Here is a 14,415-nt window from a genome sequence, read left to right as displayed (position 1 = left end):
CCAACACCGAGAATAATCTATTTAACACCATCATTGTTGTAAGCTTCAGAACATAATAGGAAAAAAAAATCATATTTTAAGTTTTATTGTGAAAAAATGGACAACAGCGTATAAGTACAAACAACTGTAAAAAATTTATAACAAATCTTGTATCAAAACACAATTCTACAGTGAGAAGATTTAATATTGTAACAATAAATATACCTAAATAAGTTTATAAAAAATATAAATATCTTTAAATAACTTTACAATAAATAATAGTATCTGCACCTCAGTGTCACTGAAGTGTGTTTAGAAAAAAAAACAAGCAAAATAACTACATTAAAATATTCATTACATATAACTTTTAGCTTATCTATTTGGTAGTCAATATTAAAAGGATTCTTCAAAGTGTATATATTATTGATCAATTCAGAAGTAATTTTTTCAATCCATACTCTTACATTACGCTTACAGAAGAGTGATAATGTTGCATAACTATTTGTCAACCAATCAATCAAGAAAGAAAGTTTTAAAATTTTGGTGTATATACAAGTTCTTTCACACAGAGTAATTTTAGTTAAAACTGGACGGTCAATCTGACAAGGGTTAAATGATTCCCATTCAGGGGGCAGACACCAATAAAACATGGATTTTCAATAATCCATTTTATATCTGTACGTAACTGTATCGACCAGTACTTTCTGGACTCGGTGATGTTTCGCTGTCTGATTCCTCATGTTTGCTAACAAAAGCTGAGTCTACTGACTGACAGGATAAGTTTAGGACAGAATCAGAAAAATCTGGAGGATAATTTATCTGTAAAAAAAACTTCAGAATCATAATGCAGGTTATACATGATCCATAAAAATTATTATTCTGACAATTTGCTTACAATACTATATAAAAAAAAAGTATCTGATGGTAGTCGAGAATGCACTTGTAACACAATTTCATCAATAGACATCAAACACACTGCAAAATTTCTCTGAAGACAAGGCAGTTCAAATCTGATTTTTGTTCATATCCTTGTCTTCCATTGTCATACGTTTAAACAGCAAAATCGTGTATCACATACTGTAACCATTGCAAAGATGGAAAGTAGAACTGAAAACCAATGTAAGGGCTGTTCCATAAGAAAACATACATGGTATACAGTGAAGGCACTTCGAAAACTCATCTATTGGTGGGGGCCAAGACTTTTTTTCAGTTTTAAAATGTAAGAGAAATGCAATAGCTGCAACTATAGATGGTTACCCAATTTTCTAATTGCCTTCCTAGTGTACTCTGTATGTTAAATGGAACATCCCTAAGGTTTTGATTACACCACTGATTAAGTTATATAACTATCATTAACATAGCATTTGACTGGAAATCAATCTTGCTGAAGTATTTACTTTAGAAAAAAATGAGTCTCGTTTTCAGTTTTTATACGACCTACCGCAAAAAAAATTTTGGGGATCATATAATGGTATGATGTTGTCGTCGTCTGCGTCGTCGTCCGAAGCCACATTGGTTTCCGGACAATAACTTTAGTTTAAGTAAATGGATCTCTATGAAATTTTTTAAGAAGGATCAATACCACAAAAGGAGGGTTGGGATTGATTTTGGGGATGATGGTCCCAACCGTTTAGGAATTAGGGGCCCAAAAAGGGGCCAAAAACAAGCATTTTTCTAGTTTCAGGATAATAACTTGTGTTTAAGTATTTCTATTGCTCTGAAATTGTACCACAATGTTTAATACCACAAGTAGAAGGTTTGGATTCATTTTAGGGGTTATGGGGCCAACAGTTTAGGAATTAAGGGCCAAAAAGGGGCCAAAAACAAGCATTTTTCTAGTTTCCAGACAATAACTAGTGTGTAAGTGTATGGATCTCTCTGACATTGTACCACAAGGTTCCATATAACAAAAGGAAGACTGGGATTAAATTTGGGGTTAATTGCCCCAATTATGTTAGAATTAGGGGCCAAAAAAGGGCCAAAAACAAGCATTTTTCTAGTTTTCAGACAATAACTTGTGTGTAAGTGTATGGATCTCTCTGAAATTGTACTACAAGGTTCCATACTACAAAGGAAAGGCTAGGATTGAGTTTTGGGGTTATTGCTCCAAGGGGGGTTTCAAAAAGTTGGGGGGGGGGGGGGGGGGGAATTTTTCCCAATTTTTTTAAGGGATTCATTTTTTTTTTTTTTAATTTTTAAAATTTCGAATTTTTGAAAAGTTTCAAGAAGAAATCTTCATTTGCACAGTATTGGGCAATGGATTTATAAGATCTTTGACCACATTTATTTTGTGTCAGAAACCTATATTATGTCAAAAATTTGATCACAATCCAAATTCAGACCTGTATCAAGCTTGAATATTGTGTCCAAATTTGCCCCAACTGTTCAGGGTTCAACCTCTGCGGTCGTATCAGGCTGCGCTCAGCGAAGCATTTTATTAAGAAATATGCCAAAATAATCATAACAAAGACAACAGATGAGATAATTGTGTCTAAAAACTTTTGAGAACTTACATCGTTCATATCTTGGAACACACCATTGCCAAATATGGTAGGACGGTATGTCATCTCTGTAACCAAACCTTCCTCACTATCATCTGGCTTCTTTCTACATGGAATGTAATGGTAACCATCTCTACAAACCGTACAACAGAGCATAAGATAAAATAGCTGTCTAAATCATTTAAGTATTACTGATGTATGAAAAAAAGATTTTGCAGCATGTTGCCATCACAATGATACGTTTTTGTGAAATTATTTGGTATTTAGTTTCTAGTTGTATTAATTAGTCTACAGATATTATTTGGAACTGCAGCTGCAGTCATGGTTTATTGACTTTGAATGTTTTGCAAAGTTTACATGTTAAAGTATTGTCATTTTGATTTCAACATGTGCATTATATACTATCAAAATTGCATACAGGCGAGACATATCTCTGTGTCAACAGTTTATAAATCACTATTCTGTTGATAGATTTTAGAGAAAATGCAATATAAAGTGACAAAATTCATGCTTTTTGCTACTTCTTTTGTATAGTCTATACATTTATAGATTGATCAATACATTTCTAGACCTATTTCACAAACTTTTAATTGATTGTATCTGTAGGATGGCTAATGCTACAAATATCTACATGCATACAAAATTTCATCAAAATCCAAAATATTGATGAATTATACATATATTTTGCCTTAACTGAAAGTATTTATACAACTATCATTGATCAAGAATTCGGCCAGGGCAGAAAGTAGTACTGATTTATACAAAATAGTTTCTATACATAGCTGTAACTTTGTAAATTAGTAAAATATTTGAGTAATTTTATTATCAAATGAAAGCATAAGGACTAAAAGATCATTATAGAAACCTTGTTGAAAATTTCCTTTGATTAAGAAAAAAAAATATATAAAATTAAACCAGGCTGGCAATATTTTCCCTGTTGCTCAGATCAGAAGTACCTCTTTTTGAACTACCAAAATTCCCAAACCATATAAAAATAAGAAGATGTGGTATAATTGCCAATGAGACAACTCTCCACCAGACACCAAATGACATAGGATTCACTCTAATATACAATTAAAGATATGTTGATTTTTTTCAGCACAAGCCAAGATAAGGTATAGTTTCGACATGAAATGACTCACTTTATTTAAACTTAAAACAAAATAGCTTCAAATGCTTGAAATTGCAGAAGTTAACATATAAAGCAATGGGGCTATGAATTAGTGGTTTTATTATTACAATAGTGAGCACTACAAAGTCATCTCTGGCAACATTTAACAATAATAGAATGAGTAAATAAAGGGACAAAAAATAACTTCATTTGCAATTTTGTTTACTCAATGATAAGTAACAAAAGTTTGATATAATCTTACCTTTTATATTTGATGAAATAAATATAAGCAGCAGCCATCACTAGTGACAATAAAACAATTACTACTCCTATAACCCAGGTATAAGACTGGTGATTACTGTCGTCTTCTCGTTCACAGAGTTTACCAAGGTAGCCAGGCTTACAACTAAAATATGTCAAAAAATCTTAAGTTTCAAAGTAAAAAAAATACATTTGATGTTCCCCATATTCTGCAATGATAAAAGTATATTCAGATGTGTCAAAGTATTGAAGGCTTTAAACTAATCTTTTTAAATGATAATTTTACGATCAATTGTACGCTGACATGCATTTTTTAAAGAAATTAAGATGGTTAAAAAAATTTATGACATTTACATCCTAGTAAAAACTTTTATAAATCCCAAACACAGAAGGTGTTACGTTTTCTTTTTTTCAGTAGTTCAGTAAAATAAAGACATTGAAGAAACTTTAAATTAGAATGGTGGTAGGTTTATATAGTTTTATCTCTACTATCTTATGAAACTAAGTCTTTTTTAATTCAGCCTGAAGAACTTGCATGTTTTAAAAGTTGAACCTATTTTAATTTTAAGACTAAAATCTTTAATATCAACTTAAAATCTAATTAACATGTAAAATTTGTAAAATAAATGACCTAACATTTATTAATTATACAACAAATTTAATTGCTTCTATTTAGGTGATAAAAAGCTCAATTCAATATATCTTTTCCTAATATTCAATTTGGAGGAGAAATTCCATATATTTATTTGTATGGTTAATCTGTTTCTATTATTAATTTTCAAGGAATAGAAATGTCAATTGATAAGCAAATACAAATAATGGCAGTATGTTTTCTCTATCAATGTGCTTTGAGGTTACGTCTTATAATATAATATAATAAGACTCTTATTTTCAAACACATTTATAAAAGTTCTTTTTAACGATAAATGACTGCCAAAAACAAGCATTTTTCTTGTTTCAGGACAATAACTTGTATATAAGTGTATGGATCTCTATGAAGTTGTATGTACCACAAGGTTCCATACCTCAAAAGGAAGGTTGGGATTGATTTTGGGGGTTATGGCCCAACCCGTTTCGGAATTAGAGGCCAAAAAACTATGATTTTCTAGTTTCCAGACAATAACATCAGTACAAGTCTATGGATCTCTATGAAATTGTACCATAAGGCTCCATACCCAAAAAGGAAGGATTTTTTTTGGGGGGGCCTAACCAGGCTTGAATTCTTGGAGTTCTTTAATATGCTTAATCTAACCCTGTATTTATATTCAGGATTTTGGGCCCTGTTTTTAACTTGGTCCACATTGTGGTCCAAAGGGTCCAAAATTAAACTAAGTTTGATTTCTTCATAAATTGAATTATTGGAGTTCTCTGATATGCCGAATCTATACGTGTATTTAGATTTTTAATTTTTGGGCCTGTTTTCAAATTGGTCCACATTATGGTCCAAAGGGTCCAAAATTAAACTTAGTTTGATTTCAACAAAAATTGAATTTAAGGGATTCTTTGATATTCTCAATCTAACTGTGTATTTAGATTTTAGATTTTGGGCCCGGTTTTCAAATAGGTCCATATTAAGGTCCAAAGGGTCCAAAATTAAACTTAGTTTGATTTTAACTAAAATTGAATTCAAGGGGTTCTTTGATATGCTGAATCTAAACATGTATTTAGAGTTTTTACTTTTGGCCCAGTTTTCAAGTTGTTCCAAATCAAACTTTGTTTGACTTCAACAAAAATTGAACATATAGGGTTATTTGATATGCTGAATCTAATCGTGTATTCAGATTTTGGATTTTGGGCTAATCCAAATTCAGAACTGTATTGCACAAATAATAGAAATTGTAAGTAGATTCATAGTTAAAAATGAATACAGTATCAAATTCTAATTTTAGTTTGAAATTTACTGTTCATTATTAGATATTATGAATAATAATTAAAGGTAAGTTTTATTGATTTTTAGCTCACCTGGCCCAAAGGGCCAAGTGAGCTTTTCTCATCACTTGGCGTCCGTCGTCTGTCAGCCGTCGTCGTTAACTTTTTACATTTTGAACTTCTTCTGGAGAACCACTGAATGGAATGAAACCAAACATGGCATGAATGTTCCTTATGAGGTGCTGACCAAGTTTTGTTACTTTGAAGCGGATCCATCATCCGAGATGGCCGCCAGAGAGGGACTTAATTTAACATAGGACCCTATGGGAAATACATACAAATGTCTTCTTTTAGAGAAGCACTGAATGGAATGAAATAAAACATGGCATGAATGTTCCTTATGAGGTGCTGACCAAGTGTTGTAACTTTATAGCCGATCCATCATCCAAGATGGCCGCCAGCGGGGGACTTCGATAAACATAGGACCCTATGGACAATACATACAAATGTCTTCTTTTAGAGAAGCACTGAATGGAATGAAACCAAACATGGCTTGAATGTTCCTTATGAGGTGCTGACCAAGTGTTGTTACTTTGTAGCAAATCCATCATCCAAGATGGCCACCAGAGAGGGACTTAGTTTAACATAGGACCCTATGGGAAATACATACAAATGTCTTCTTTAAGAGAACCACTAAATTGAATGAAATAAAACATGACATGAATGATCCTCATGAGGTGCTGGCCAAGTGTTGTTACTGTGTAGACAATCAATCAACCAAGATGGCTGCCAATGGGGGACTTTGTCTAACAAAGGACTCTATGTGAAATATATACAAATGTCTTCCTCTAGAAAACCGCTTAATGGATTGAAACCAAACATGGTATGAATGTTTCTTTTGAGGTGCTGACCAAGTGTTGTTACTTTGTAGCTGATTTGTCATCCCAGATGGCAGCAAGCAGGGGGAGTAAGTTTAACATAGGACCCTATGGGAAATACATACAAATGTTTTCTTCTAGAGAACCACTGAATAGAATGAAACCAAACATGGCATGAATGTTCCTAATGAGGTGCTGACCAAGTGTTGTTACTTTGTAGCTGAACCATCACCCAAGATGGCAGCCAGCAGGGGACTTAGTTTAACATAAGACCCTATGGGAAATACATACAAATGCTTCTTCTAGAGGAGCACTGAATGGAATAAAACCAAACATGGCATAAATGTTCCTTATGAGGTGCTGATGAAGACCTTAATACATGTATCTTTGTAGATTGAGATCTACTGTAAACTACAAAAATATCAAGAAAAGATTGATTGATTGTTGGTTGCTTAACGTCCAATGGCAAATATTTCATGCATATTCAGGACGATATCAAGAAAAGAAGATCTACACATAAGTCAACATGAGCAAAATTGTCAATTGGAATCTTGTTGGAGTTATTATCCTTATAAAGTCATTTTCTACAATGTCAATGAATTTATTGGTAATTTCTGTAAACTTTACAAAAGTCTTCTGCTTTTGATTAAATTACCTGGGCCAATATTAAACCAAATTTGGCCTCAATCATTATTATGGTATCTGTTATGATTTTAATCTATTTTTACATGATTTCCAAAACCAAAGTAAAATCAGGTGAGCGACGCAGGCTGTAGTTTAAAGACATTGTATTAATGATGAATGATATTTTGGAAATTGTTTTTTCCTTTTTTTTGTAAATTTTTTGAAGAACTTCATGGTAGGTTTGTTTGTTATTCTGTATTAATCAATTTTCAGAATGCTATATTTTTTTTTTTTTACTTTCTTTTCTGTAAACCTGAATGTGATATACTTACATACACTTGGGTTCAAGTTTAGTATAGAAGCAATGGCCATCATGATGACATGGTAAATAACATGGCTGACCCTTTGAATTATTAGCCTTCAGGATTTCTGGCTCATGTATTGTTGGAACGATCTTATAAACATCTGAAGAATTATCTGTGGGTATTTTGGTTGACTGGACAATTTTCTGTTGGTGTGTGGTTGAAATGGTTGTTGTGTGTTCTGAACGGGTTGTTTCCCATAATGTTGAAACTAAGGTTGGTTTATCTCCCCCTTGAGGAGTCATGTTTGGAACAGATTTCTCTCTTATATCTATGGAAACAAAACCAAGTTGTTGATAATTATATAATATGTTAACAAAGGACTACACTTAGTGTGTATGATATAACACAGGACTACACTTAGTGTGTATGATATAACACAGGACTACACTTAGTGTGTATGATATAACACAGGACTACACTTAGTGTGTATGATATAACACAGGACTACACTTAGTGTGTATGATATAACAAAGGACTACACTTAGTGTGTATGATATAACAGAGGACTACACTTAGGGTGTATGATATAACACAGGACTACACTTAGTGTGTATGATATAACAAAGGACTACACTTAGTGTGTGATAAGACTTCAACATATACTGTGGATTCATTATTTTTCGTGTGTACCAATTTTCATGGATTGAAGAAGAATTGTTTTTTCATGGATATTTGATTTCATGGTTTTGCCAAAGTCTGTATACAAGTCAATAGAAAATAATATTTCGTTAAACATTTAAATTCATAGGTGTTTCTCGTTTTTTTATATAGATTAGACCATTGGTTTTCCTCTTTGAATTGTTTTACACTAGTCAATTTGGGTCCCTTTATAGCTTGCTGTTCGGTGTGAGCCAATTGCAAGGCTCCGTGTTGAAGGCCGTACTTTGACCTATAATTGTTTACTTTTTATACATTGTGACTTGGATGGATAGTTGTCTCATTGGCACTCATACCACATCTTCTTATTTATATTACTGTGGATTCATTTATTTTCGTGGGTATCAATTTTCGTGGATAGAGAAAAAAAGACGTTTTGTGGTATACGTAAATTCGTGGATCGCTGATCACAAAAAAAAAAAAAATTCAGATTCGTAATTCGTGGATTTCTTTTTGATTTAGGAGATCATATAACCTCCTTAGATTGATCAATAATAAAACAAACAAAAAAGAAGGAATTCATTGAAAAAGTTTTGAATTGTCAAAATCCTCGCTTGGTCATTCTAGGTTAAAGTGTTCATTGAAAACTTCTATTACAATAATGGACAGAGACAACTAATTATTTGTTTGTTTTACAATGTATAAATTCTTATCAGAATTTTATAAGGCATTCAAAACTCTATGATTGAAAGCTCATTTCCCTAATCACGATTTAATAAACAGTCATATAAGTAAAAGGTGTGAAAATAAATGTTCCTGTCATAAACAATATTACCTACGGGCAATATCCCCGTACTTAATCCTATTGATTTTTAATCACCAGTAAACAAAACTATGACACGGTAATTAACAAATTGCAGTTATTTTCCATGAACAGTTTTAATCAATTTTAAAAAGTAAATTATCACTGATATTCGATATATTTATTATTGATTTAATCAAAATACTTGTATATTCTTTCAATAAAACATGTGTTATGTTACAATGTTTATCGATAGTCAACACTATACTAGAACTGCATAACATAACCGGAAATAAACATCCGACTCCATTTCTCTGGATTATTCTTCGTTGAATTCTTAAATTCGTGGTTTGCTATGACCCACGAAACCCACGAAAACTGGTATACCACGAATAAAAATGAATCCACAGTAACCTATACTCATGAATTAAATTGGTATCCCACAAATGACAGTGAATCCACAGAATGTTAATAGTAAATGTTTGACAAGCCATAAACCAAACACTCTTATAATTAAGTGAACATACAAATGCAAATATATTTAAATACAATAAGATCATTTAAATATATTGCTTTTTTTGTAAAAATTTTCAGCAAATTTAAAAGATGTCTTAATAAAAATAGCTGAAACTGTAGTAATGCGCAAAAAAACCATTTCAATTTCATTACTGTAAATTCAGAAATTATTGCGAGGTTTTTATTAATGCAAATAATACGACTTGGAGAGTATCGAAATAATTAGAACTTGCATTTTTATATCTGATACATATATCTATAATGTAAGGGTACCCAAATTGCACCTATTTTGACAGTTTTTTCACCTACGTTTATTTATGATCCAGACAAAAGTTTCCATTCTGTGTTTATTTTGTAGATATATCCTTATTTACTATATGGTTCCACCAATTTAATTTTGAATCCATATTGAATCCTAGAAAAATGGGTTTGAACAGACCTCCAAACTGTCCATGATTCGGTAATGAGGAGTACCCAAATTGCATCCATGCTTAAATTCAAATCCATAAAAATCGAATAACAGATGTTTTGTTTTATTTCTTCAAATATTTAGAACAATTTGACATTAGTCTATGCTTACTGTTCATTTTTTAAGAAATGGATGCTTGTAACATATTTTATTTGCTCATTTTTAAAAGATGACTTTTTGTGGATGTCGCATGGCGACATTTCCGAAGAAGTTACTTTTCCCAGTGAATACTTCATCTGTTTATATATACTGTGAACGTTTTGTGTATATTTAAATATATATACCTATGTTGAAAGATGTGCTTAATATCAAATCATAAAAATACAAATTGTTTAGTCTCTTAGAAAATTTGTAAGATTTTCACTGACTAAAAAGGTGTAATTTGGGTACTGTGACGTTATACAGATTTTGCTGAAATCGCAATAATTAATCACACATTTTTGTCCATTCTTCAAAAATCGCAATAATAAATGCAATAATTTTTGAATTTACAGTACTTCATTTGGTATAATGAGATCTCAATGTAATTGTTGGTGAGGGGAGATAAATCATTACAAAGTTACAAATTCTTTATTTATCACATAAACTAAATTATAACTATAGGAAACTTCAAACATTTCAATCTCTTCAAAGTTGTTGGAGCAAGACGGAATGTGTGGCCTCATATGATGCCCTATATTTATAGATAAGTGTATGCTGATTTAAATCTTAATATTAGTGATAAACCATGAATAATAATCTGACATGAACCTAATCAAAAGAATGAGATCACGTGTTCATGTCATCGTCTGCTGTAAAGTTACTTCTATGTGTCACTTCCTTACTAATAATTTAATCACAAGCTTTAAGGAAATGGACTTGAGTTATTATGCATATAGAAACAAAATACATATCGTTTCTCACCTAAAACAAGCACATGATATATTAATCATGCTAAAGCCGGTGCTAGGGGCCGTCTTAAACTTGCAGTGAGGTGAGTTTTTTTGCTCCGTGTTGAAGGCCTCACTGTGACTTTGAGATAAAAAGCACTGTTCCTTTACTTTTTGTGTGTTTTTTGGCTGTGCATATACTGATTTTGTGTCATTGATGGATACCCCATATCCTTTGTTTTTCTATTATGTTCTTTGTTTTAACCATGTTTTGAGTATATTTGAGTCATACATTAACGAATACTTATTATCCAATAAATACCTATACACTGTGTTTTGTTATGTAAGAGATAACCATCAAAACATGAGCATTCTGCTCCATTTCTTGTCAACAAACATAGCTGTGAACAATTCAAAGGCTGGCAAACATTTTTATCTGGAAAGAAATATACATGAAATTTATTAATGCAGTGTGAAACTAAAGTAAATAATTCTTTCCATTACTCTTGATCCAAAAAGTGTCTATGGCACATTAGTAGAAGGACTAAAATTCTATTGAATTAATAAGTCTTTGTCTATTGTCATGAAGTAAAGGGCTAGGAGTTACAGCAAAAAAAAAACTAAAGATTGTTGTTATTTAATCCTCTATTGATCTCATTACTATCTGGATATCCTCGACACTTGATTGAGATTTTGCAACACTAGATCTACTGAAGTCATACAACAATCACTTTTGCTTTGTGGAGACAAGACATTTTCTCTCATGGTTTTAAAAATTAATTGGAACATCTGTGATGTCCTGTAATGGATTACAAACAGTGATAAAAGTGTATTTTGATTATTGGTTCTACTGTTTATATATTCAAATGTAGTAGTCCCTCACTTATTTTTGAAGAACTGTAATATTTCAAAATTACAATTAAGTTTACAGTATAGATAGGTTTCGATGTGACATATTTTGAGTTTGAGTTACTTCCCTTAGACACCATTTTGGAGGTCTAAATGGTTAATTTTCTTATTTGACTAACCAAATTGAATACTGTACAAACAAGTCTGATAAGACATCCATAATATATTGTGGTGCTGAATTAAGCAAGGTTTAAAGAAATTAAAATTGTTCAGACAACTTTTTCTTAAATCTAGCAGTCAGTATGACAAGTTGAACTCGGCTGATAAATGAAGGAATCTGTTTAAGCAGTCTGACTATAGCCAGCCCCCACTATCCACAAAGCATCTGGATAGTGGGGGCTGGCTTTATTCATACTGTTAGACCTCCAAACTGGTGATAAAAGGGAAATAACTTTTGCTCAGGTTGGTTAATAGAATAGTGTTTTGTGAATGTTGTTTTCTTTTGGTCATGGTATTGTACATCCTTCTTCAACTTATAATTTTTGATTGACAAGCCTTTGAATCTTCTACCCTTTGTGACTTCAATTTACTGATCACTAAAACTCAAGTTTGGGGCCATTGAGTAATTACTGCCAAAATAACCATGGCAGCCCTCAAGAAGAAATCAATTTACCGTGCTTCTGTAACAAAGGGTGGATAACTCTGATACAAGATGGCATATTTATTCCTTTTAATACAATTTCTGGTTGGTTTCCTCCAGATTTGCCCATCTTTAATAATGAACCTGATTTCTGATCTGTTACATAAATGTCATTCTCAAACACATCCAATGCAGTAAAATGATATTTGGATAGTTCTTCTATAACTATATACCTACAGAATAAAATAAGAAACACTGTTTTCACTGAATATGCGTCTCATTAGCAATCATACCACATCTCCTTATTTCTATAATGATTAAAAAACAAAAATGAAATACATGCCTTTAGCCAATTTACAAAAACTTGTATAAGACTCAAACTTTAAGGTACAATATTCTGTTAATAATAAGTCCATCAAAATGAAACAGAATTTCAATATGTAATAATAATCATGTCTATTAGAAATTGAATTTTAGTCTGAGATGTTATTTTGATCTGAACATAATCTAAAACTTCTGGATGTAAATACTTTAGCTTCTGATAACTCTGGTCCTTAACTTGGTTTTGTTATATTGTTGGGTTATTGTCTCATTGATGAATGCCCTGAATCTCATTTTAATTTAATTTAATAATTCAAGCAAAATATAACAATTACAGTGTTTTCCATTCGGCATTTAAGCCGGGTGTGCCGACCATCTTCTTTTGAAAGCCGACCACCTTTCCATTTTAGGAGGTGGTCGGCTTTTTTTTCAAATTCCGGCTTTTTTTCGGTTCCGCACCGTAAAAATTTGAATACTAATCGCGCCTCGCTGATTTGTTTTCATTGACAAAAAAGGCGGATCGTCAAATTTCAATGTTTTCTATTATTATTCGGGGGAAGAGAAAGGCAGATGACGATGGTGATAAGGAAAACTTTAGACACAATAAGTCAACTAAAACGGATAGTCGTATTGAAATTGTTAAAATTGAAAAAAAAGTATCAAAACAACGGAAAAGGCACGTGAGCGATCGGGAAGGTAAACAGGTTGGGAACAATCCCCTAATGAGGGATATTCCTTAAATGAGTGACAAGAGGTCGTCTTATTGTTGAAGAAAAGAAAAAAGAAAAACTAAGATTGTTTAACTTAAAAGGGGGAAAACTCGTTATAAAATCGAATCAAATCAAATAGTTTATTATTCCAATCAGGGTCCCACAGGGGGCATTTACAATTAACAATAATTTATGATAGTATAACTATAAGCAACAAACATGAGACATTGTACAGTTATGTAATATTTTGAACAACTTTTCTAAAAGAGGGTCCCTTTTTTTTAATGATAAAGTAGATATAAGTCCAGGACTATTACAAAATTCTTGGACATGTTTTTACCATATAATACCGAATAGATGTATAGTTCTTTGGAAAAAGTTTCTGTAAATGAAATAAATATGTGCTCATTTGTATCTCTTGAAAAATTTCCTTCATAAAAGAAATAGTCATTACATTGAGAGGTTGTTCCCAAGCTGAGAAATATGAACAGGACTTTAAATGGATAATCGTCACAGAAGAAGGATGTTACTGTTCTGTGTACCAAAAATACAGCACTAAAGCAAGGAATAGGACAAAATCTTGACAGGAGGAGGAAGTCCTGCAAAAGCCATCTGCTATTCAATTCCATTAAATGTGAATACAATACTAACCATTCTTTTTGTGACAACACCCACAGTAAAAAAAACCCGGTTGGAAAAGTATGAAAAAAATAATACGACCGGTTGCAACTGATTTTTTCAAAAGACCCACCTTACCTTAGTGAAAAATGAAGAACACTGAATTATACTGAATTTGACCTTGAGGAAAGGGTGAAAATGGACTGAAAGACTGAATAACGCTTAAAAATTTCAGTTCTTAAAGGTTGGTTCAATTTCTGTTAAGTTTCTCAGTTACAAGCTATATACCAGTATATCTTTCTAAATTGTTTACGCATCTGTTGATAGTTAAAAACCATGAGTTGACCTCTAGATTTCATTTTATATATTCTTTGTCTTTGGGTTGCTGTCTCATTGACATACAAACCACATCTCCATTTATCTAAATTTAAATGAC

General features: G+C 32.0%; 1 protein-coding gene across 1 annotated transcript in view; it reads right to left on the bottom strand.

Moving 5' to 3' along the window:
* Positions 1-69: 69 nt before the first annotated feature.
* Positions 70-14,415, bottom strand: part of LOC127729225 (low-density lipoprotein receptor-related protein 2-like) — a 56,546-nt gene continuing 42,200 nt past the window's right edge. The window contains exons 16-21 of the mRNA XM_052236952.1: positions 12,364-12,563; positions 11,164-11,277; positions 7,556-7,856; positions 3,854-3,997; positions 2,493-2,613; positions 70-798 (exon numbers count right to left, since the gene is read on the bottom strand). Coding sequence (XP_052092912.1) covers positions 649-798; positions 2,493-2,613; positions 3,854-3,997; positions 7,556-7,856; positions 11,164-11,277; positions 12,364-12,563 — 1,030 coding nt within the window. The 3' untranslated portion in view covers positions 70-648. The remainder of the gene's footprint in view (positions 799-2,492; positions 2,614-3,853; positions 3,998-7,555; positions 7,857-11,163; positions 11,278-12,363; positions 12,564-14,415) is intronic.

The sequence above is a fragment of the Mytilus californianus genome, unplaced genomic scaffold, assembly GCF_021869535.1.
Source record: "Mytilus californianus isolate M0D057914Y unplaced genomic scaffold, xbMytCali1.0.p SCAF_2, whole genome shotgun sequence".
NCBI lineage: Eukaryota > Metazoa > Mollusca > Bivalvia > Mytilida > Mytilidae > Mytilus > Mytilus californianus.
Note: the sequence above shows the minus strand (reverse complement) of the source record. Positions and strands in the feature narration are given on the sequence as shown.